The sequence below is a fragment of the Mastigoproctus giganteus genome, chromosome 13 (genome assembly GCF_048544385.1).
Source record: "Mastigoproctus giganteus isolate SK-2022 chromosome 13, ASM4854438v1, whole genome shotgun sequence".
Lineage (NCBI taxonomy): Eukaryota > Metazoa > Arthropoda > Arachnida > Uropygi > Thelyphonidae > Mastigoproctus > Mastigoproctus giganteus.
Genome location: NC_143587.1, coordinates 44,046,840 through 44,072,928, shown reverse-complemented (window position 1 = coordinate 44,072,928; position 26,089 = coordinate 44,046,840). Strand labels below are relative to the sequence as shown.

Here is a 26,089-nt window from a genome sequence, read left to right as displayed (position 1 = left end):
CTCTCTCTCTCTCTCTCTCTCTCTCTCTCTCTCTCTCTCTCTCCCCCCCCCCCATACTATTCATGAACTTGAAGATCTTATTTTGCAGTTACCAACCACTATCTGTTTATTGGGGGACTTCAATGGACACCATCCATTGTGGGGTTCTCCCAATGCAGATAGATGAGGACAACTCATCGAACAGCTTACTGACAGACAAAACCTAACTACACTAAATACTGGCTCACCAAGTTACATCCAGCTCTCTACGGGTACAACCTCTGCAATAGATCTCTCCATCCCTCTTTCCTAGCATTGAATGGATGACCCTCGACAACCCGCTCAACAGTGATCACTTTCCATTAATATGTAAGATTCAAATAGCACATTCCATAATTTCAGAAAACTACGTAAAATGGAAATTTTCAAAATCAGATTTGGCAAAATTCACTTCCCAAGTGTCCTTTGATGAACAGATCATCGAAACCTGTCCTATTGACACAGTTACCGATCACATTGTGAGAAAAATACTGGCTAATGCATGTACTGTGATTTCACAATCACAGTCAACCATCCATAGAAACATAAATTATTGGCGGAACAAAAAGTTCAAGGGTGCAAAAACAGAAAAAAACCGAGCATGGAATCTGTTTCGAAAACATCCTACCACTGCCAATCTTATAAACTACACGAGACTCAGAGCCAAGGCCCATCACATTAAGAAAAAAGCTAAAAGAGAATCTTGGATTCGATTTGCAAGCTCAATTAATAAAAATACTGATACAAGAATAATATGGAGAAAAATAAAACAGCTAAATGGCAAATTTCCCCCATTATCCTCCCCACTTCTCAACTGGAATGCACGAGCTGTCTTCTCCCACAGATATAGCGAATGCTTTAGGCACTGTTTTTTTCACAGTTATCTGCCTCAGCATATGATCCATCATTCCAGAAGATCAAGGTATTAGCTGAAAAGTCGAAACTGAACTTCAGACCTACATGTTCTTTACCCTATAATCAACAGCTATTGGAAGAAAATTGTTGATAGAGTTGCAGTGTTTCCCCTTAGGAACAGGAACAATGACTGATTTTTTGAATTGAGATGGGAATTTACCAGATTGAAAGTAAAGATGGTAAATATACTTCAGTGGTGTTAGAATTGAGTTAAGGATCTTTTTCAGCAGAGCAGGAGATATTTCATCAAAGCCAGGGGCTCCCTTTACTTTTAATTGATGCCCTGCTTCTAAAATCTCTTGATCTGAGAGCGGAGCGAGAAAAAAAAGAGCTCCTCATTGAGTGCTTGACAGATCCTCTCGTTGCATTATCTCTAGAGTCAACTTCGTCTTTAAAAAGGTTATTCACACTTGAGATAAAGTGATTACAGAAGGCTGTGACTTTTTCCTGGTCATCTGAAATGAGTACCTCGTTCTCAACTACATCTCCAACATAGCTCTGTGATTTCGTTTTCCTTCCAGGTAGTAGCTTGTCCAAGACTGTCCACTTTTCCTTGCTTGTAATGATGCCTTTAAGTTGGGAACTATGATATTTCCTTTTCTCCTACCGAATACTGTCGGTGACTTTGTTTCTGTACGTTGTGTATTTGTTTTTATCCGCCTCCTTTCATGTTTCTCTAGCAATTCTTGCAAGTTTGTCCCTTTTCTTTAGAAATTTTGTTTGAGATAAATGGGCATAATTTCCGTCTTGGCCTAGTGGTCTTTTTATTCCCTGGGATCCTGATGTATGATGCACATTTTTCGTAACTATTTAGGATTTGCTCAAAGAAGAAGTTCGTCGCAATTTCAGGATCATCTGTAGCAATCATCCCATCCCACAGAGACTGCTGGAGGTCATAACAGAGCTGATTGAAAGAGCCTGGAGTAACAGATCTGTAAGTGTGCATGATCTCTTCCACAATTTCTTCATTTTCAATTACCATTAAGATGGGACGATGATCAGAAATGGTTGCATCCAGTACTGCATAGGTTAGTGAGCATTCCCCAATTGCGAAGTCAAGAAGGGAATTGTGGGACTCTCCCATTCTAGTCGGGATAATTCCGTCAGTCAGAAGAGAAAAACCATTGGGAGAAATGACATCTAGGAGGTCTTGCACTTGAGAGGAAGAGCTTTGAAGTGTGTTAATATTGAAGACACCCATCAGCAGCAGAAGACTAAGGGATTTGCTTATGAAGTGAGATAGAATATTGTCAAGAGTTACAAAGAAACTGTTGACTGAAGCTGAGGGAGGTCGGTATAGACACCCAATCACCAGAGAGGCAATGTGGATAAAAGTGATTTCACAAGCTTGATCGGGCAGATTTGTGATAGGAAAGGCAGAGCATCGCAGATGATTGTGAACGTAAATAGCAACTCCACCCCCTTTAGAATCACATCTGCAACTGTGAAAGAGAGTATAGTCTTGAAATTGGATTGAAAGTTCAGGAGAGAACCAGGTCTCAGTAAAAAACATCAGGTCTGGATGGAGATTCCATGATGTCAGTTGAGTGAGGATTTCATCATTATGTTTTACAAGACTGCGTGCGTTCATATAGAATACAGTAATTGCATCTTTCGATGCTGTAGTAAGGAGCCGACCGGGCTAGCCGGGTGGGTAAAGTGCCTGCCTGGCAACCCAAAGGTCGCGGGTTCGATTCCCGCCTCGGGCTTGGATCAAAGTACTGCAAAAACCTTGGGAGGTGCATTATGGCCACAGAAGCCTATGCGCCAACAACTACCAAAAAAAAAAAAAAAAAAAAAGCTGTAGTAAGGCATAAGTTATTTGGTTTAATTGTTGGCAAGTGACATGGCAGAAAGGTATTTTCACAAGAGTTAGAGTCATTCAAATTCTGGTAGGATGAAGAGATAGATGAATCATTTATAGAGGTTCTTCCCAGTTGAGATTCCAGAATATCTGAAAAATGCTCGAATTGTCATTCCCATTGACTAGTTTCGATAGCTAAGTCACTGGCTGATGACCTAGTACTAGGAAGAGGGGGGGGGCGTCCATAGAAAGGCCGAATAATGGCTCTCTCAGGCCAACAGTGATCCTTTAGTAATAGATCAAAATCCGTTTGCTGAACTGAATATAGAAAGAGCTGTATGAATTGTCTTTGGAATTCATTTTTATTACGTTTACTTCTATCTGCAGTTGAGTTCTGATATGCTGCTCTACTTCTGTACCACACAGTTGGGGTTCGAGTCGCGAGACGAAAATACCCTAGGTTTAACTTTTAGTTCTAGGGACTGCCCTGATTGAAGAGTTGGTAGCTGTTCCCACAGCAGCAGGGGTGTGTCGATGTCTTCCTATCTGATTAGAGGCAGATTGATTCCGTTGTCCTCTGATGTGATGTGCCTGCCTCCTGGAGGAAATGACATCTTCTAGCAGTGGATTGACTAGTAACTGGAGGATGTGGAGGTTGCTTTACAATAGATGCGTAAGTGGCTTCTGCTATAGGAGTAGGAGTCGGTTGAAATGTGGGATTTTCCATAGATTTCGCCAAGTTACTTGTAGGACTGAAGGATCTACTGGAGTTTTAAATAAGATTTGTTAAATACAAAATTTAACAAATCAATACAAAATTTCGCGAAGTTGGGCGTTTTATGACCTGATTTTTTTAATTTCGTCAAGATATATATTAGGAAATTTAATTGCTCATAAGAATAATTCTTATGAGAAACTTCATAGTCTTTGATATCCATGGTAAATGCATTCTATTTAATATATATGATATGAGGAAACTGGAGATTGAATGAAAGAAAGCTTTAACAAATTATTTAGGGAGAAATATTTTAACATACTATACATTTTAGTATATAAGTCAACTTGACACATAGGTCAGCTTCTATTTTTGCCTTGAAAATTCATTTTAATATATTTTCGATGTGATGTAAGACTAAGTCAACACACGGTCATCTTTCATATCACATTTAGTGGAGATTGCAGCAAAATCTGCATTAAGAACTGTTGTCTACATTTTAATTCAACTATTCTGCTTTTGTTTTAGAAGTATATACAGTGGGGCTCCAACATCCGATGGTAATTCGTTCCACAAAACCCATCATATGTTGAAAATTTGTAAGTTGAAACCAATAATACATTGATTTCCTGTTATTCATTCTGCAGTAACACATGAAATAGGTTTTAACATACGTATATTTCTTACGTATTATACTTCATTTTTACATTAAAATTTCTGTTTTATAAAGATTATTTAATAAATAGTCATAAAATATCTTAAAATAAAAAACAAACAGTAAATTAGCATTTAACTTAGACTTGAAGTGCAGAGCTGATGAAATCAGTGGTGTGACCTTTTTCTGATCACAGTCACAAAGTATAAACAGAAAATTTATTCATGAAAATTTATTCTCATGAGAATTCATTGAGAAAATATATTCATGAGATTAGAAGCTAATTTCTTTCTAAATCTGGAAGAAAAACAAACAAAAGTTTTTGATTTCACTTTTGTTATCATTTTGACAGATTCAAGCACATTACTGATGTGGTCAAGTGTTCTCAGTTTTATAGTTTTAGCAGAAAAATAGCTTGTACAAAGTGTTATTTTGCATGCAGTTGAGATGAGTGAAAAGAGAAAGCAAAGTGAGGCTGCCCTAGGAACCGAAGTGAAAAAAGATGAGATGCACATTTACTTTTAATGCAGAAAAATAGCTTGTACAAAGTGTTATTTCGCATGCAGTTGAGATGAGTGAAAAGAGAAAGCAAAGTGAGGCTGCCCCAGGAACTGAAGTGAAAAAAGATGAGATGCACATTTACTTTTAAAGAGAAAATAAAAATAAGAAGAACTGAAAGCGGTAAAGGCGTGGTGTCTGTTGACTATGAGTTATAGTCAGCAATCTCGACATTAGTGAAGGAACAAAGGCAAATTATGAAATGTTAAAAATTGGTATGAACAGTCAGCAAATAACTTCCACTCATGCATTTAGTAGCATAATAGGAAAAAATAGAAAGCTTTTTGAAAATATAGATTGATGAAATATATATGCATCGAATTCCAGTTAACCTTGCAACAATTCAGAGGTAATTGAGTGTTCAACATGGATGAAACAGAATTATTCTGAAAAAAAGATACTCTCATATATCGTCATCAGCCATTTTCAGTCCACTGCAGGATGAAGGCCTCTCCAGCAACTCTCATATATGTGCATGATATTTGAAGAGAAAAAATTGCTTGGTTTGAAAGCTGGAAAAGACCATTTGACCTTTATTAGTAGGTGTTTATGCAACTGGCAACTTCAAACTGAAGCCATTTTAGTGTGCTAGAGTGAGAATCTCAAAAATTTTTCAGCCTTCACTACTAGTGATTTGGAAATCAAATAAGAAAGTATGGGTTACTGCAGTGCTTTTCCAGGATTGGTTTGTGCACTATTTTGTACCAGAATCAGAAAAAGGTTTGTTGGAAAAGAACATGTTTAAGGCATTGTGGATTCTCAACAGTGCTCCTGTTCATCCTTCTCATTGTGGATTCTCACACTCAAATTAAAATAGTGTTTCTTTCCCAAAATGCCAAATTTTTTCTCCCCATCATATGGATCAAGAGGTTATTTTCACCTTTAAGCAGCACTGTTTGAGAACTGTGACATGCTGTTGCTGCTACTAGTGGGAAGAAAGCAACAACTCTCACACAATTTTGATATGATGTCCAGTCCTTATTGCATTAAGGAGCATTGTTGCAAGCAGGAAAAATATCAAGCAATCCTCTGTGACAATTTGTTGTAGTTTGCCTTGCCTGCAGTTTATCCATAACTATGAAGATTTCCGAAATGCAACAAAAAATGTCACAGTGGAAATTTTAGATGTGTGAAACGCCTTAACCTGGAAGTGGATATTTAAGATGTGAATGAGTTGCTGGCGTCTCTTAGTGACCTCGTGACTCAATTTGATTGAGTTTCAGGCACAAATGCATGAAGAAAGGGACAGCACTGATGATGAAATCTCCAATACCTCTTCAAAGAGGCTGAACTTCAAAAGTTTATGAGAAATCATGGTGAAGTTGGAAGAAAGAGGCAATAGGAGGTATAGAGGATTCTGATCCCATTGTTGATGGAAACAGTAATACTGTCAGAGGCCTTTATGATATCACTACTTGCTATAAGGTTCTTTATTATGAAAAGAAAGCATCTTGTTTCTTTTTGAGTAGAAACCTGCAAGGAGATCTGATTAAGATGTTTAAGTTCTTGAATGGATTGAGTAAGCTCAGTGCTGATAGAATCCTTCCTCTTGCTCAGGCTACATGGGGGGGGGGGGGCATAAATTCAAATTGAGGAAGGATGATTGCATTGCAGGTTCAATATGTAGAAATTTGCTTTCAGCCAGCAGGGAATTGATTGTTGGAACAAACTTCTACCTGGTGGTGTTGGAGTGGATAGTTTGAATAAATTCAAGAAGGAACTAGACACACCATTAAAGAGGATAGACAGGTAATATGGTGTGTTTTTTTTTTTTTTTTTTTTTTTTTGCTGTTGCTGTATAAGCTTGCTTTCTTGCATCATTTACTACTTACTTCTAATAATAATAACCTCGGTGTTAGTCCAATCTATGACACCTTCGAGGTCATAGATTGGACTAACACTGAGCTAGAAGATATCATGCGAAACACAGGGACAATGATGACCAAGAGCCGCCAACACCACCCAAAGTCAGCAGTGGAGAGACTAACAATAGCTCGGAAAGAGGGAAGAAGGGGCCTGATAGAGCAACAGAAAACAGCAATAGTTAACCTGAAGGATTACTTCAAGAACAACAACAGCACCACTCCACCAGGCCATAAGGAAGATAGATAAGTGGTATACCCCACTCAACCTAAGTGAGGAACTCCCTCCCGCCCAGCCAGTACAAGAAACGAAATTAGAAATATGGGCAAAGACACTCCATGGCAGACACTACAATGACATCCATCAAGATCACATCGATAACATTGCTTCCAATGCATGGCTCACAAGCGGGACGCTCTTCCCTGAGACTGAAGGATTCATGCTCGCCATCCAAGACCAGGTAATCAACACCAGAAACTATAGAAAATACATCGCAAAGGAGCCCGGAATGTCAAATGACGCATGTCGAAAATGCCACCTGGTCTCAGAAACCATCCAACACATCACCGCGGGGTGCAAGATGATCACCCAGACTGAGTGCACTCATAGACACAATGAGGTAGCCAGTATAATACATCAGAAGCTAGTGAGGAAATGCCAGTTGACCAAATATCATACTACAAGTACGAACCCCAGGCAGTACTAGAGACCTGAACCCACAAGCTGTACTGGACCCGCCATAATAACAGATAAGACCATCCCGCACAACAGACTGGACATAACCCTTGTGGACAAGATGGAAAAGGCTACTACCTGATTGACAAAGCGGTGCCCAACACTAGCAATGTCCAGAAAACCCATGAGGAAAAATTAGGAAGTACACGAATCTGAAACATTAGGTCAAGGAGATGTGGCATATGCAAGAAGTATCGTCATCATGTCAACTACCGGTATGGTACCAAAGACTCTACATAGCAGCCTAGCAGCAATAGGTCTCCCAGAGAACACCTGTAGGATAGTCAGAGATTTCCTCGACCAACAGTAATACCAGATATTACAACCACTCTGTGTACTTGGTAGCAGTACCCGTCACAGAGTGGAATTCCCCAATCAGGGAGAAATAATATAAGAGCAACAACAATAATAATAATTATGTTATTTCTCCCTGATTGGGGAGAAATAACATAATACCTACCTGATTGACATAGCGGTGCCCAACACTAGCAATGTCCAGAAAACCAATGAGGAAAAATTAGGAAGTACACAAACCTGAAACATGAGGTCAAGGAGATGTGGCATATGCAAGAAGTATCGACGATCCCGATCATCATGTCAACTACTGGTATGGTAACAAAGACTCTACATAGCAGCCTAGCAGCAATAGGTCTCCCAGAGAATACCTGTAGGATAGTCAGAGATTTCCTCAACCAACAGTAATACCAGACATTACAACCACTCTATGTACTTGGTGGCAGTACCCGTCACGGAGAGGAATTCCCCAATCAGGGAGAAATAACATAAGAGTAATAATAATAATAATCTCATCAGCTTTCTTTGAGTGACTTTTTTGAACAGGATATTTATCAAAATTGCACACTAATTGTAATTATTTGTATTAAAGAAATCAAATTCTTTATATATCTTTGGGAATGTATTGCAGCAAGTCACATGAGTTTTTATATAAGAAATTAATATTTAATTAGCACAATTTTCCAAGAATGCATTGTGTGCATTTACCAAGCATTAGATTACGGGTTTTTTTTTTTTTTTTTTTTATGTAATAAACTGTAAATACATGGTATTAAATCATGATTTTGTAACCTTAAGCACATGCCTTTATTCAATTTTAGGACTTCATATACTCTGTGTATGAATTTATTTTATTTATTTATTTTTTTTTTGCTTCGAGGGTTGACTTATGTGCTAAAATTTACAGTATTTCTTGTTAAATGATGAAATCTGCTAAGATATATCTTTATTATTATTAATATTATTATTATTTTGTTTTAAATTTCACTAGTGAATGGAACTTTACATATTGCTATCATTATTTATTTATTATTTTTATTATTATTTATTTATTTTATTTTTTTTTTTTTTTCCAGTTTTATGATCAGTATACGGAGAAGTTGCCTATTGTACTGGAACGGCTGAACAGCTCATACCACTATAATCAACATTTTGAAAGAATGTTTTGTGATTTTGAAATACAAAGGGTTTGCTATTTACCTCTTACAAGTTTTCTTTTAAGACCTACACAGAGGCTTTTTCACTACTGCACTCTTTTAGAAAGTATGTGAACAAGTTGGTTCTATTTCAGTTATTTGTTTAATATTAATTACAAGAGTAAATTTTCTCTAGTGATTAAAAAAACTTTAAAGAATTCAATTATCAGTACTACATTGTAATTGATTATTATAGAGTGAACATCATTTCAATTAAGTGGTTTCCAAATATGGGCTTTGATAATTTAGAATGAGCTTTTAAACAAACTAGAGTCTTAGCTCTGGTTTGTATCAATGTTGAAAATAATTGTGAAGAGTATTTAAAAAAAAAGCTTTAAAATAAAGAGGATGTCTTCTAATATGAAAATCTATTTTTAAATAGATTAGAATGGTGACTGACAAATTAATGCCAGCCCATTGATACAACAGAACATTCAGATTAGTGTTAAAAGTATTAATAAATTCTTCTAAAAGGGTGTGAATACCCTTTGTGAAAGGGTGTTTATTCTTTTGATAGAGGTATAAATTAAGATTTAACAAAAAAAATATTTAGTAAGCTAACTGGCTATTTGGGTCATCAAATATTTGTCATTTACCTTTCTGAGAATACTACTAACATCAGCATTAACAAAGGCACATGATGCAAGAAAGCAAGCTTATATAGCATCAGCCAAAGGTAAAAAAAAAAACAAAAAACCTTCTCATTTCACCCATCCAGTCGCTTCAAATGTTTGTCTAGTTCTGCCTTGAATCTATTTAAGCTATCAACTTTTACAATGACAGATGGAAGTTTCTTCAAGCAATCAACCACCTGCTGGCTAAAGGCACACTTCCACACATCTATCCTACAACTGTCTTTCCTCAATTTGAATTTATGATCGCTCTGACGATTATTCTGAGCAGGCAGATATAATGTAAAGGAGGGATCACTTCGCAGGCGCCTAGTCTCCAGACACTATAATTTGCAAAACTTAAGCCTTTCTTCATAAGAGCAACCCTTTGTTCCATTCACTAATCTTGTTGCCCTTCTCTGTACTCATTTCAGCAGCTCTACATCTTTCTTAAAATGAGGCCTCCAGACCTGTATACAGTACTCAAGGTCTGGCCTGACCATTGCCTTATACAAAGGGATAATCGCCTCCTTATCCTTGCTAGAAAAATTCCTGTATATTATTGACAAGATACCATGAGCTACTCTTGCAGACCATTTGCACTGCTCATAAAACGTTATATCTTTCTGCACAATTACTTCCAGGTACTTTTCTTTCTATACCACTGTCAGCGTAGTACCACACAGTTGATACGTTACTTTGGGGTTACTGCTTCCATTAAGCAGTACTTTACATTTGTCAATGTTAAACTTCAGTTGCCACCTCTCAGTCCATCTGCTCAACTTTTCTAGATCCTGTTGCAGCAGCATACCGTCATTAGTGTCATTAAGAACCCTGCCGACCTTCATATCATCTGCAAACTTGGACATTAAGCCTGATATACCATCATCAGTATCATTAATGAGTACAGAAAACAACAGAGGACCCAACATTGAACCCTGGGGGGCTCCACTAATAACTTTAGTCTATGAAGAGCAGTGTCCATTGATTACCACTCGATATACTTGATACAAGATTACTTGATAACAGACTAGTTTATATTTACCAGTCTTCTGTGTCACATGATAATTTATATCCATCACATGCATTTTTATTCTCAGCCATGTGTCTCATTAGTTCATCTGCCCTCCATTTAGGCCTAAACCTTGAACAGTATTTGATAGTTGGGACAAAAAACCTTGTAGCTTCCAAGATTACTTCTGTGAATGCTTCCCATTTAGAATTTTCTGTTGGTAACATCAGTTGATCCCACTGTGTAGAATTTAAAAACTATCTGGGACCACTGTAGTCACCTTTACAAAAACCCTTCTCTCACCCCTGATGGTAGTTACATCTTTAAATAAATCCCACATCAGCCCACTGTGGTCACTGCCACCTAGTGGTTCCTTCATCTGCAGATTCTTAATGCATGAAGAATCACTGCTGATAATTATAATCAGATCAACAGTATTACTCTCTTGAACATGCTCCTGTAAATAACAGTCATCCAATAAATCCAAAAAATCTTGCTAGTGTGCGAGTGACCTTCCCACAATTTCCAGTCAATATCTGGGGAGTTAAAATCACCCATTATAAGACAGTCTGATTTCCTGGTCCACTCTCTTTCTCTGTACATTTGTTCATTGTACTCATCAGAGTCATTAGGCCAATAATGCGCTCCAACTCTTAATTTTGCTTTCCCAGTGCTCATGTCACACCAAACTGACTGAACATTGCCCTATCCACCCATGTCAGCTGGATACACGTCCTTAGATTTTACATGTTTCTAAACTAACAGCATGACCCCTCCTCCCTTTCTATCCTGTCTATCCTTTCTGTACACATTGTACTCCCCAATTTCCAGTTCTCCTTTCCTTATCTCTGTGTGACACCACATCTGATATCCCAAGAATATCTGCCTTCATTGTCTTCACCAGCACCTCAAATTCATCAAATTTATTTACTATTCTCCTATCATTGGTGTACATGCAAGTATACATGCACCTATCCTTACCCAGCCCATGTGTTTACTTGTGCCATGATAACTTCCGGCATTCCTGGAAATTCCCAACACCTTATTTTCCAGGCTGCTGCTCATTCCAATAGAAGCAGTGGTAAGGATGACTTTCACCATACATATACATATCCGTATTTGGGTGTTAAAACAAATTTGATCAATAATGATTGACGTAAACTAAAATCCAATGTACAACAGACAGCCAAATATTTTGCAAAATAATTCTTAAATGTAGTAATATTGTGCGCATCATGTACGTATGAAAAAAACCATTTCTTAATATGTATGTCTGAAATAAACATGGAGTTACCTTTTATTCATTCAGTAGGATTTCTTCTTTACCAAATCTCCTTATGCGAATAGATTACTAAATGATACATTGAAACAAAATTACATAATTTAAAACTCATAATGTGTTCCTCACTGTTGACACATGGACAGTCCACCACCCCAGGATCACAGCTGTGAACCACAACCCGATCCGAGAAATATTAAACCCCCCATGTAACCTCTAGTGAAGGAAGACATTTGCCATAAACTCGAATTTGGAATACGAATAAAATACTATTAAAATGAGATAAAAGTATGATAAAACAATGAAATTAGAAAATTCCCCACTGGAATACGAATAAAATACTATTAAAATGTGATAAAACAATGAAATTAAAAAATTCCTCCCTTAAGCGGACTAAAACTTTTTGAATAGTGTTCACAGGGTGGAATGAAACTAACAAAACAGGTGTATGTTCAGAATCTTATAAATAGATTAGTCTTTGGTACGCATGCATTCGAATGACCACGAATCAGATATGAGAAATGGACAGCGAATGTTAATCGAGTTTTTTTGTATTTTAATTCTAAAGTCTCAGCAATCAATAACTTAGTATAATTATGTTGAATATTTAAAATTTTGGCTTCATTAAACAGGAATGTGTGGTTTTCATTTATCACATGGAATGCTGGTTCCAATGCTTTCTCGCGTAATGCACGGACCAATGTTTCATGTTGCTTAACCCTCTAGTTTAAAATACATCTGGTAGATCCAATGTAAGAAGTATCACAATCGTTACAAGAAATTTGGTCATGTGTTTGTCCGGAAGTCGATAGCACTATGTGATTTTTGAATGTAGCATATAATTTACGGACCAGTTTTGTTACTATTTACATTTCTGTACCTCTAAAAAGGTTGTTAATTTGTCTATACCAGTGTTCAACATATGGCATTGAAATAAAATATTTTTTATTAATCCTGTCATTATGTTTGTTATTGATTATTTTTTCTTTAGCTTCTAATTTAATGCTATTGATAGAGGTAATTGGGTATCCTCTATTTAGGAACCTATTCGTCAGTTCTTCTATTTCTATCTGTAGGGCAAGTTGTATGGAAGAGTATTTGAATGCATTTAAGAACTGGTTTAGCATGATTGACCTTTTATATGAGTATGGGTGGTAGCTACTATAGTGTAGGAACATCCCCTTATATAATTAGACATTAGTTGACAAGTTTTAGTCCCCTTAATGGAGGAATTTTTTAATTTCATAGTTTTATCGCATTTTAAATAGTATTTTATTCGTATTCCAGTGGGTAATTTTTTAATTTCATTGTTTTATCGTACTTTTATTTCATTTTAATAGTATTTTTTATTTGTATTCCAAATTCGCGTTTATGACAAAATATCTTCCTTCACTAGAGTTGCATGGAGGGTTTAATATTTCTGGGATCGGATTGTGGTTCACCGTTGTGATTCTGGGGTGTTGGACTGTCCATGTCAATAGTGAGGACACATTATGAGTTTTAAATTATGTAATTTTGTTTCAATGTATCATTTAGTAATTTATTCGCATAAGGAGATTAGGTAAAGAAGAAATCCTACTGACTGAATAAAAGGCATCTCCTTGTTTATTTCTAAAATATTAATAAAATGTAGGAAAAATTGAGCACATGTAAGCTCTCACTTATGTACTTAATATATGTAATTTGTATTGGATGATTGTTTTCTACAGCAGCATGTTCGGGAGGCAACTAGAGGGAGTATTATCCTTGATCTGATTATCAGTAGTAATTCTTCATGCATTAAGAATCTACAGATAAAGGAACCACTAGGTGGCAGTGTGCTGAAATGGGATTTACTCAAAGAGGTAACTACCATCAAGGGTAAAGGGAAGGGATTTTGCTTTCATAAAGGTGCTACAGTGGTCTGAGACAGTATTTAAATTCTATATGGTGGGATCAACTGATGATGTTACCAACAGCAAATTCAAAATGGGAAGCATTCAAAGAATGCTTCCCATTTTGGAAGCTACTAGGCCTTTCATACCAACTAAGAAATATTGTTCAAGATTTAGGCCTGAATGTATGTCAGATGAACTAATTAGGCATGTGACAGTGAAATAAAATGCATGGGATACATATAAAATAACAGGCGACACAGAAGCCTATGATAGATATAAGCTGGTCTGTAACCAAGTCACAAAGGAGGTTAGGCAGACGAAGGCAGATTACGAGAAATCTTTGGCAAAGGACGAAAAGAAAAACAACAAAGACTTCTTTACTTATGACACTCTAGAAGGAAGGGGATGGATCAGATTGATCCACTTGATATCAATAGTTCAACTGTTCATGATCCTGCTCAGATAGCTAAAAACTAAATGAATATTTTGCATCTACATTCACACATGAGGAGTTATTCAGAGAGGGGGAATGCAGAGGTGTATTAAACTCTGACAGTAAGATAGATAATCTTGTAATAACTGAGAGTAAAGTGGAGGAGAAATTGTTGAAGATAAACATAAGAAAGGTACCTGGGGTGGATGGAATCTATCCAGTTATATTAAAGGAGGCAGTAAAGGAAGTAAGCAAACCCTTAGCCATAATTATGAGAATTTTCCTAGACTCAGGGGAGGTACCCATGGACTGGAGATGTTCAAATGTGACCTCAATCCACAAAGGAGGATCAAAAGGAGACAGGTAATTACAGACCTCTTAGTTTAACTTCTGTTCCAGGGAAATTAATGGAGGCACTGGTTAAAGAAGCATTGCAGGTTCATCTAGACAAGACTTCGGTTATAGCTTGGACAGAGCATGGGTTTGTTAAGGGGAAGTCTTGTCTGACCAATTTGATATTATGACATTATAATATAGATGATGTAGTCACAAAGGAACTCGATGCAAAGAATAACTTTGATATCATATATTTGTATCTTAGAAAGGCCTTTGATACTGTTGCACATGGAAGACTGCTGCACAAATTGGTGTAGTGTGACAATGAAGGCAAATTGCTGTTATAGAAAAAGGGATGGTTGAGTGGGAGAAGGAAGAGAGTGGTAATCAATGGACTAATGTTATTAGTGGAGTCCCTCAGGGTTCAGTGTTGGGTCCATTGTTGTTTTCTGTATTTATAAATGATATTGATGATGGTATATCAAGCTTAATGTCCAAGTTTGCAGACGATACGAAGGTTGGCAGGGTTGTCAAGGACACTAATGACACTACGCTGCTGCAACAGAATCTAGAAAAGTTGAGCAGATGGGCTGAGAGCTGGCAAATGAAGTTTAACATTGACAAATGAAAAGTACTACATATGGGAAGCAGTAACCCCAGAGTAACATATTAACTCTGTGGTACTACACTGATAGCAGTAGAGAATGAAAAGGACCTGGGGTTAATTGTGCAGGCAGATATGAAGTTTTCTGAACAGTGCAGATGGTCTGCAAGAGCAGCTCATGGTGTCTTGTCAATGATATACAGGAATTTTTTAGCAGGGATAAGGAGGTGATTATCCCCTTGTATAAGGCAATGATCAGGCCACACCTTCAGTACTGTCCGGAATCCTTATTTTAAGAAGGATGTAGAGCTGTTGGAACGAGTACAGAGAAGGACAAGATTAGTGAATGGAACGAAGGGTTGCTCTTACGAAGAAAGGCTTAAGTTTTACAAATTACAGTGTCTGGAGACTAGGCACCTGCAAGGTGATCTGATTAAGGTGTATAAAGCCTTGAATGATTTGAGCATGCTCAGTGCTGATGAGATTCTTCCTCTTGCTCAGAATAATCACCTGAGAGGGCATAAATTCAAATTGAGGAAAGACAGTTGTAGGATAGATGTGCGGAAGTTTGCCTTTAGCCAGCGGGTGGTTGATTGTGGGAACAAACTTCCATCTGTCATTGTATAAGTTGATAGCTTAAATAGATTCAAGGCAGAACTTGACAAACATTTGTTGCGAGTGGATGGGTGAAATAAGGGGTTTTTTTTTTTTTTTTTTTTGGCTGATGCTATATAAGCTTGCTTTCTTGCATCATGTGCAAGAAAGCTAATGCTAATGTATTAATAAATTAATTGTTTTAAAAAATGTTAGAAAATTTATTTATTTCCATTTATTTCTGATTTATTTTTAATTGTTGAAAAGGTCACATTTCTTTATATCGAAATTTCTGTTTAATGAATTGCAACTGTTGTTTGTTATTCTCCATCCTTTCTAATTATTTTAAAATAACTGCAACTGTTCTTTCTTAGACTTCCATTTCAGTGGTATCATGATTTGTTTCTTTTTATCATCACTTTCAGGTTTGGAGAGGCTTATTAAAAGCCAGTTTTGTAAACTAGTGGAATGTTTTTTTTTGTTTTTTTTCTTCGTTATGCAGTCTTTCTACACAGTATTGATGTCCACTTACTTTGTTTGGTGGCATGTCTAAAATTAATTGGGCTTTTGTTGTTTTATTTAAAATAAAAATCACAATATTCATGATTGTCTGTTTATGCTATAAGCATAAAAACTGCATTATTTATAACTTTTAACTATTCATTGTTATAGAATGTACACAATGCGTGAATTGCGAACTGCTATGCATTCAGGCTTGCGCTGATGAAGAGATCCCTGGATTGGTCCCTTCAAAGTTACGTTCTGGACGGCATATAGATCTATGCTGCTATGCAGTATGTAATCAGATTTAAAGATGCAGGCAAGCTTGAATTGCCCTCTGGAAACATGCCATTTGGTAAAAATTAATTTTCACCCTTCCCTCTGCTCTCATCCTGATTTGGCATCATCTAGGGGTGCCATTTCATCAACTAGCCTCAGGTATCAAAATAGCTTGACACAGAACTGATGTGACCTGTCGGTGCACCCTTCTGATACTGCCGTTCTTGGCACCTCCCCTAATACTAAGGCCTTCCTACGCTACTGCATTCAATCAAGGTGTGATCCAGTGTTTTAAGAAAAACTACCGAATAATGTTATTAAACAGAATTGTGCTGTATCTTGAATGCAAAATTCAATGCAAAATCAATAAAATATATTTAACACATAAAATACATTTTATGTGAAACACATAAAATTTATTTATGTGTTTCCGCTGGGGATGAAGTTGATGAAAAAGTGATTGCCAACTGCTTCAAACATGCTGGATTTACTGCTTTGAATGAAGCAGTGTGCGCACACGAGTTTGGCATGCTTCTTCCTCTATTAATTGTGAAGAACAGTCCAATGATAGGGAAGAAATATTTGCGCATGTACATCATCATTGATTTTTATTTATACATCACAATGCATTTCATTATTATGTCATTTACATTTATTACAAGTAAGATAAACTGAAATTTTTAATTTATTTTTAGAATTAATCAGCCATTATGGACATTTACATCCCGATCTCAAAAACTGCAAAAGTAAGTACATATGTCTCTCTCTCTCTCTCTCTCTCTCTCTCTGTTACTTAATAACATGCTTAAAACAAAATTTAAAAGAAAAATGATGCTATAAAGAGTTAAGTAACAAAAGTCAAAATTACAAAAACTGAAAAATAGTGCAAATAAAAATGATCTATTTTAATAGTGATTGTATAAAAGATGTAGAAATAAACAGTTTCATTTAACTTTAGGCACACATATTTAAGATCTCATGTTTATTTAACAGGAAAATTATAGAGTTGTTTGGAACCAATCCTAGTCCACAAAAAATAAAGAAAATGAAATGAAAGAGCTAAAAAATCCTAAAATGTAATAGTCTGAAAAGTTGTTGAAAAGAATGTGTGTACACTCCTTCCATCTAATTGTTAATGACAAAATAGAAATATTAAAATGACAATATATATATATATTCAAGTTATTAAGTGGGTGTTCCTAGTAAAATAGTAATAGAAATGCTACAGAATAAATCACAGGTATATTCCTTATTATAGAGTGGCTTGTACCATATTAAAAATAAAATAGTACCAAGTTGCTAATATAAAAAAGATATTGCAGTATAATAAAACCATAGATGTGACACTATACCTAAAAAAGAGAAAAAAAAGTTGGATGCTTTTGTGAAGGTGTTGAACAAGATAAGTCACTGATAACTGCTGATTATGGAAAGCAAAATGTGGGCAACATTTTTAAACATGGTCTTTCAATAATGGCAATAATTCCAACTTAATTGAATGAAGTAGTGTGAAATATCTGATAAATAATATTGAAAAATGCTTCAGCATCAGCCATTCAGATGTATAATAATAGAAGAATAATATGATTTCAGTTTTTTCCTTCTAAGTACTCAGTTTCTCTAATCCAATTCTATGGAAAAGTAAAACCTCTTATTTTACAAAATTTAAATGAATTTGTTTCAAATTATTAGACAAATTAATAAGCTTTGTTTTGAATAGTATACTTTAGGATATTTATCTCATCTGATTAAGAAAGATTCAAAAATGAATGAAATCTCTAATAATATGCAAATCTTATATGATAAAATTTTTCTTGGCAATTAATAAAAATTACTAAAAAAAAAAACATAAACAAAATGAACAACTAACAAAATATAAAATATAATACTGTAATCTGAAAATTTTAAAAAATGTGTCTGTCCTCTTTCATCCCATTGTCAGCGACACAATAAAAATGATAAAAATTCCAGTAAGCATTTTTATCATTTTAATATTTGCCTAAGCTTCCAGCCTGGGCAGATCATGTTACCAGATTTGGTCTTCAATTACCAATGCAATGCCCACTTTCAAGGAATCTCCATGTTGTGACAGGCTGTCCAGAGTCTCCATTTCATCCTCAGACTTAAAGTGGCTACACAATTCAATTTCATATTTCTCTGCAATGGAACTGGATAATATTCCCAACTGCTGCCTCGAAATCAGTGGCTTTTTTTTCCCTGGATATTTCAGAAAATCTTTACAATCAAACTCTCATTCAAGTTTAGGTACCTCCAGACCAGAAACACACATCACAGAGTTTCCTATCCCAAAGCAACAAGACTCAAATGACTTCAGACCTATATCTCTGTTTGCTCTCCCTTACTAAGACTTTAATCAAAATTCTCTTGAAATCACTTTCTAGGCAAGTTTTTGCTCCTGGACCAATATGACATCATGTTCAACTGAAATGTGTCTTCTTCAACTCATTTCCATGATTTTCACAACATAGCAGAAAAAAGAAGAATAGTCATTTCTCCTTCCTTGATATTACTAGCCTTCGGTTAACTTACTATCGATCCTCTGATATCTCTGCTTCAGAACTATTACTGCATTCAGGATCAATGCTGAAAATGGATGAACAATTACTTTATGATTGTGCTCTTATCTTCTCTAACAAATCCACAATCTGTGTACAGAACATAGCTTATGCCTGCCCCAGGCAGATGTCCTCTTGGCTTGTTCTCAGTCATACTTTTTCCTCTTCTTTCAAGTTACCCCAACTTCATTTCTTATGCTGATGACATTCTCCTGGCTTTACCATCCCTTTTGGTAATGCCAGCCTTCTCAGTCCATCACATATAACTCAGCAGCTTATTGACAACTTCCTGTCTTTTATTGAAATTTTTTTTTGTTTGTGCATCAACCCCTGGAAGACTAGATATCTACCATTTGCACCTTTTACGATCTCCTCTTTCTTACAAGTTATGCCTGGATTCTAAAATTTTCTTCTCAAAGCTTTATGCTACACACTAAAGCATAAAGCTTTACTCTACTATTCTGACACCCTTTTGATTTATGAAATGCTCCTTGCTGTCATTCATAATCTGAACACTATACAGAAATACTCTGGCATATGTATTCTACCTCAATCTCCTCTCTGTATTGCTAATCTGATCTTTCATCTTGAAATGTGCCCTTCAGCCTATCATGTCTGTGAATATTTTCTTACCAGGTGGTTAAATGCCATACTTGGACTTATTGTGTCATCCTTTGTTAGAATGTTGATGTCAATATGACATCAACATTCTAACAAATTAAAATAATGCCTGTTACTTTGTTGACAGGACAGCACTATTCAGTGTTTTGTGTCTCTCATCACTGGTTAAAGGGATTTCCTCAGCCCCTGGGACATTTTTCATTGGCAAATTCTACCCAAGACTATCAGAGCCACTTCATCTCTTCAGTCTAAACTTTCAAGGATAAACAGATTTGATTTTTCTTTCATCATCATCTCCATCAAACTAGCCACTTGTTTCAATCTTGAGCCAATCTTAGGTGAGTCTAAAACTATTTTAGACTAACCCAAAGTGTTACTCAAATTAGAAGGTTGTTCTTAACCTTCTAATTTCAGTAGACTTGTTATCTCCAGTTTCATTGAGCTTTTTACATTTTATTTTATTCCTTTGCCTATATACAAAATAGGCAAGTATCACTTTCCTATTTTGTATATTGTTATTATCTTTTTATTCAATGTAAACCCTTCTAGCTTGGCTGTTACCAGTGTTTTACATCTACTTTATAGGATGGCAATAAATGATTTTATATATATTTTTTATTTGATTTAGAATTTCAGGTATTTTACTATTCATAGCAAAATATCTTAAATTCTAAAACTGGATGTTAGCCACATGGAACTCTTGTTTATTATATACCTAGATGTTAATGATGTGGTATTAAAGATTTGGTTATAAAAAAGAATTATTACGCCACTACATGATTGTTAGCATTACTAGAGGCATATGATGCAAGAAAGCAATTATATATATAGCATCAACCAAAAAAAAAAGCTTTCCCATTTCACCCATCCATTCACTCCAGATGCTTGTCTAGTTCTGCATTGAACTTATTTAAATTGTTGGCCACTACAACAGATGGAAGTTTGTTCCAACTATCAACCAACCGCAAGCTAAAGGCAAATTTTTGCACATATATCGTACAACTGTTTTTCCTCAATTTGAATTTAAGCCCTCTCAGACGATTATTCTGAGCAAGAGGAAGAATCCCATCAGCATAGCTTGCTCAAACCATTCAAGGCCTTATTCACCTCAATTAGATCACTCTGCAGGTGCCTAGTCTCCAGACTCTGCAGTTTCCAGAACATAAGCCTTTCCTGATAGCAGCAACCCTTTCTTCCACTCACCAATCGCTTTGCCCTTCTCTGTACCTGTTCCAGCAGCTCTACATCCTTCCCAAAATGAGGCCTCCAGACCTATATGCAGTACTCAAGGTGTAGCCTGACCATTGCCTTATACAAGGGGACAATCGCCTCCTTATCCCTGCTAGCAAAATTCCTGGATATAATTGACAAGACACCATGACGTATTCTGGCAACCTGTCTGCAGTGCTCAGAAAACTTCATATCTGACTGCACAATTACCCCCCCAGGTCCTTTTCATTCTCTACTACTGTCAGTGTAGTAGTACCCAATTTGTACATTACTCTGGAGTTACTGCTACCCATATGCAGTACTTTATATTTATCAATGTTAAACTTCAGTTGCCACCTCTCAACCCATCTGCTCAACTTTCCAGATCCTGTTGTAGTCGTATACTGTCATTAACAACCCTGCCAACCTTTGTATTGTCTGCAAACTTAGACATTAACCCTGATATACTTTCATCAATATCATTGATAAATACAGAAAATAACACTGGGCCCAACTCTGAACCCTGGGGAACTCCACTAATAACATTAGTCCATGAAGAGCAGCATCCATTGATTAACACTATCTGTCTTCTCCCACTCAAATCCTTTTATCCATTGTAGCATATTGCCCTTAATACCATACTGCTCCAATTTGTACAGTAGTCTTCCATGTGCAACAGTATCAAAAGCTTTCTTAAAATCCAATTATATGATATCAAAATTAGTTTTTGCATCCAGTTCTTTTGTGACCATATCATAGTGTCCAATCAAATTTGTCAGACAAGACTTCCCCTTAAGAAACCCATGCTGTCTGAACTATAACTGCAGTCTTGTCTAGATGATCCTGCATTGCTTTTTTTAACCAGTGACTCCATTATTTTCCCTGGAAAATAAGTTAAACTAATAGGTCTGTAATTACTCGTGTTGCCCTTTGATTACCCCTTTGTGAATTGGGGACACATTTGCACATCTCCAGTCCATGGGGACCTCCCCTCTAGTCCAAGGAAGCTTTCTTAATTATGGCTAAGGGTTTGCTTGCTTGCTTTGCTGCTTTCTTTAATATAACTGAATAGTCACCATCCACCCCAGATGCCTTTCTTATGTTTAATTTCAACAATTTCTACTCCATTTTGCTCTCAGTTATTACAAAATCTTTTAGCTCCCTGCCAAAGTTTAAGTTTCTGTCCTCTACTTCCCTATAGACATTCTTCATGTGTGAATGTAGATGCAAAATACTCATTCAGTTTGTCAGCTACCTCAGCAGTGTTGATTAACACTCCAACCGTCAATGTCAAGTGAGCCAATCTGATTAATCCATGATTATTATTATTATTATTATTAGCCATGTAGTGTAAGGAAGCCTGAGGCTTATGTTGCACCAGCCAAAAAAAAAATATCTGAATTACCCCGGGAGAGAGAGAGAATTAGTAGAAGGGTATCACCAAGAAAAAGAAGAATGATGACATCCAGCTCAGGACCCTGGGTGTGACAAGCCCATACTCACCAGATATGAGCCCATGATGACCCACAGCAGGGTCTGAAATCCCAGACACCATACTTTCCAGGCTGCTTCATGTACCAATAGTAGCAATGCAAAAATCACTTTCATCTCTGTCTCCTTTGCTGATAACATCAGCAAATATTCTTGCACCCTTTATATTTAAATGTATCTCATCCCTGTAAAAACAATCTCTCCTGTTGATTATATTTCATCTCTCCCTCTCTCTCTCTCTCACTCTCTCACTCACTCACTCACTCACTCACTCACTCACTCACTCACTCACACACACACACACACACACACACACACACACACACACACACACACACACACACACACACACTAGAATTACATTTATTTAAGCATTTTTACTTATAAGGCATGCCCCAATATATATTCATAAACAATACGTGATGGGGAGTTATTTATTTTGATTAAGCAAGCACATAGAATCTGAATTACTACGCCAATAGTTGCAAGTTAATATTGTAATACTGAGTCAATCTGAGGTGATATAAGTATTGGGAAAACAAAAATGAAAGTGGAAGCATGTTATAGCCAAATGACTTTAATGAGTATAATGAACAACTGTACAGACTAATAGATTTGGCCAGTAAATCAGAATCTCTTATTATGGGGGAATATAACTGTCCAGATATCAGTGTCACCGAGGTGCTGCACTATCGCAATTTTTTTGGTTTCAGTATACTTATATTAAATGGCAGTCATGCAGCCAATTGTATATTCTAGGGAATTGCAAAATTTTCAGAAAAGGTTTGCTAGAAATTCACCATATGTTTAAACAGTGTTTATTTAATTGAAAAAAGGTTCAGAATCAAAATCAACTGTTTTGTAATTTTTAAAATGTTGTGGGAAAAGTTAATGTTCCTTACCAGTGGCTTCTTGGGTAATTTGAATTTATCAAGGTTTGATTTATCACTGATAACTGTTATCCACACCTATGAATTTGATTGGTTGGTTGAAGGTGGGAAGAGTGGATAAATGTATATATATTTTTTTAAATTTAAAAATAAGTAAAATTAGTTCTAGACATGAGTAAATAGAGATTGAGTTGTTAATATTAATAGAGTAGCTGTTGTTGTCTTATTTTTTATTTTAAAAATACTCATTGAAATTAGATTACTTTTGTTGTTTCTTCTTTATTGAGACAACCATTCAAGTGGTACATACAACGGTAAGTACATAGAGTTCTTTGTTTAAGCAATAGATGTGTTCCTGAAAACCTCACATAAACAGAAATTGTGTAAATTGAACAAGATTTTCCCATTAAAATACATGTAAAGTAGGGAGGATGCATTCTACCACTACCAAAAACAATAAAATAAATAAATAATAGCAAACATATTTAATTAATACATACCATTAATATTAAGTACAGAAAACAACTTATACAAACTATTTGACATTTGGGGGCTGGCGATTCTCTGCAGGGGACAGAATCATTAGCTTCTTCACCTTCCTCAAATTCTAACTCAACACATGGTGGTTGTGGTGAGGCAGGAGGTGCAGAAGCAACAGGTTTCCTGAAGAAGGTGTTCAGAATTGATAAGTTTGTGACTTGCTCTTCTCACCTCTCCCTATCGAGGATTTCTTGATAGGGAGCAGAATATTCCAACATTTTTCTCCTAACCATAGAACTTCTGTCCATATTGGGATCATCTTCACATTTCAAGGAAGCCCTCCTTTAGGCATTTCACTGTAAGTTGGCAACCTGGTGATGGCTGGTGGAAGCTGATGCTTCTTTATCTTCTTTCATGGCTATCTTCTCCATCTCTAAAAACTCATCAATGCTCAATTTTAATCTCTGAGATTCAAGCAAATTTTAAATTTCATTTTCATTGACTTCATCCAAGCCAGCTCTTGAGGCCATCCTGGTGCTATTAAGCATTCCACATGCCATTCATGCATTGCTGTAGAATTTTGATCCATGCAAACTAATTAACAAAAGGACCTCTTTTATGGTGAACAATCTGAGGTGCTGAAACATTCAGATTGTCCATCTGGTTAACAGTTTTGGCCATTGTGGAGCACACAGTACAGCTTGAACGTTTTAATTACATCTTGGCCCATTGGTTGCAGGAGCAAAGTCATATTCGGTGGCAGGAAACAACTTTTACATTGTCACTCATGTTGATGGTCTACAGATGACTTGGAGCATTATCCAGGATAATGAGAATAATTTCTTCCTGCATACAGTAGGACTTCAAGTCTTGGATGCAGCTCTTTAGTAGAGAGCTGCTCCCTTTTTTATTGGCATACTAGTAGATGGGCAAAGAACTTTTTTTGTAGCCCTTGAATACCTGTGAATTTTTGCTCTTGTAGATCAGCAAAGCTTCAATTTGCAATCATCCTTTGCATTGCAACCTAAAAGCAGGGTCAGGCAATCTTTAGAGGCTTTGAAACCTGGCACACTTGTTTCTTGTCATGCAGTTTGGCATTCATTTCCAGAAGAGTCGGCTTTATCTAGATTGAAAAAGTTTTGTTTTGTGTAATGTGATTTTCAATGGATATAATCGATATGTTGGTTAGTTATTCTTGTCGAGTTGTTGATCTAAGGTGATTTTTAATCAATTTAAGTTTACTGAAGGGACTTTCACAAGAAGCTACTGTTGAATCCCAGAAAAAATATCTCGGGGGAGGGGGGGGGAAATATCCAATTTCCCTTTTTTTTCCCTAAAAACTGTACATAACCACTTAATCAATATTTCAAGGAAAAATTCTTTAGCTTTCACACAGTGAAACCAGGAGGGTAACCGGGGATGAATTTTACCCCCCCCCAGAAAAAAATAGTGATTTTTATTCTGATATTGCAAGATTGCATGAAGATAAGCATAGAAGGCCCAAATGAGTTATCAGAAAATTTAATAATTCTTAAACGTTTGATTATAATTGTTATGATTTTTTTGCAAATTTTAATCTGTGATTTTGATATTATTTAACTGTGATTATTGTCAGTAATGTGGTTGTTGTGAACTGATTATTTACTGTTAGTATTTAAATGTTAAAAAAATAAATATTTCCTTTTGTTTTCTCATATTCTCTTATTGTAATCTTCATAAATGTACAGAATTGTTTATAACATATACATATATTGTAAATATTAAATAATAAATATATCCTCCCTACATGTACCTCGAAGTTTTCATCCCCTCCCCGATGTAAACACTCTGGATTCAGTGCTATTATCACAACTGATAGCCGTATTATAAACTTCTGAAAACTGGGATCGACAAACTTCGCATTCATCTTACTTTGTGCACAAAAGAAAAAAAAAAAAAACATGCCTTATAAAATTCATCCTTTTATATACATTTGACTTAATAACAAAATTTAAAGGAAAATTTTTCATTGGAAACTCCGTTATAAACTTACAAAAAACAGCACTAAATCAAAAAAAAAAGAAAAAGGAAAAAAAAAAGCACGAAATGGAATAAATAGGATTTTGCAAAAAAAAAATACCACTGTTCTTTTATTTATTATTATTATTTTTTGCACTAAAAGCTAAGCATAATCACTCTACCTTGAGAAACAGAATAGACCGATATGCACATCAAGGGCAACAGAATTTCGGGGGGGATTCAACCAAAAGTGAAGCCGCAACAAAATTGGTTGATTATTTAGTTGAAAATGATATAGTGAAAAAATACTACTTTTCTTTCTAAGTACATTTGAAAGGCAGATTTTTAATAAATTTAAATAATTGCACATACAACAGTATATTTAATTTTTTTCTTAACTATAAAATAATGAAGTTAAAACCTGGGACCTGTTTCCTTTGATTACATAATAAAAGGGATATTTTTTCCCCATATATTTTTTTCCTATTATTGCTATTGTTACAGGCTATTTGTACATAAGCAAACTTTGAGCAATACTGATAGTT

At 35.8% G+C, this 26,089-nt stretch overlaps 1 protein-coding gene across 4 annotated transcripts in view; it reads left to right on the top strand.

The window, feature by feature from the left end:
* Positions 1-26,089, top strand: part of LOC150075997 (FERM, ARHGEF and pleckstrin domain-containing protein 2-like) — a 582,027-nt gene that overhangs the window by 394,592 nt on the left and 161,346 nt on the right. For all 4 annotated transcript variants that reach the window (XM_090387911.1, XM_090387910.1, XM_090387913.1 and 1 more), the window contains 2 exons: positions 8,634-8,820; positions 16,975-17,025. In XM_090387911.1, coding sequence (XP_090244037.1) covers positions 8,634-8,820; positions 16,975-17,025 — 238 coding nt within the window. The remainder of the gene's footprint in view (positions 1-8,633; positions 8,821-16,974; positions 17,026-26,089) is intronic.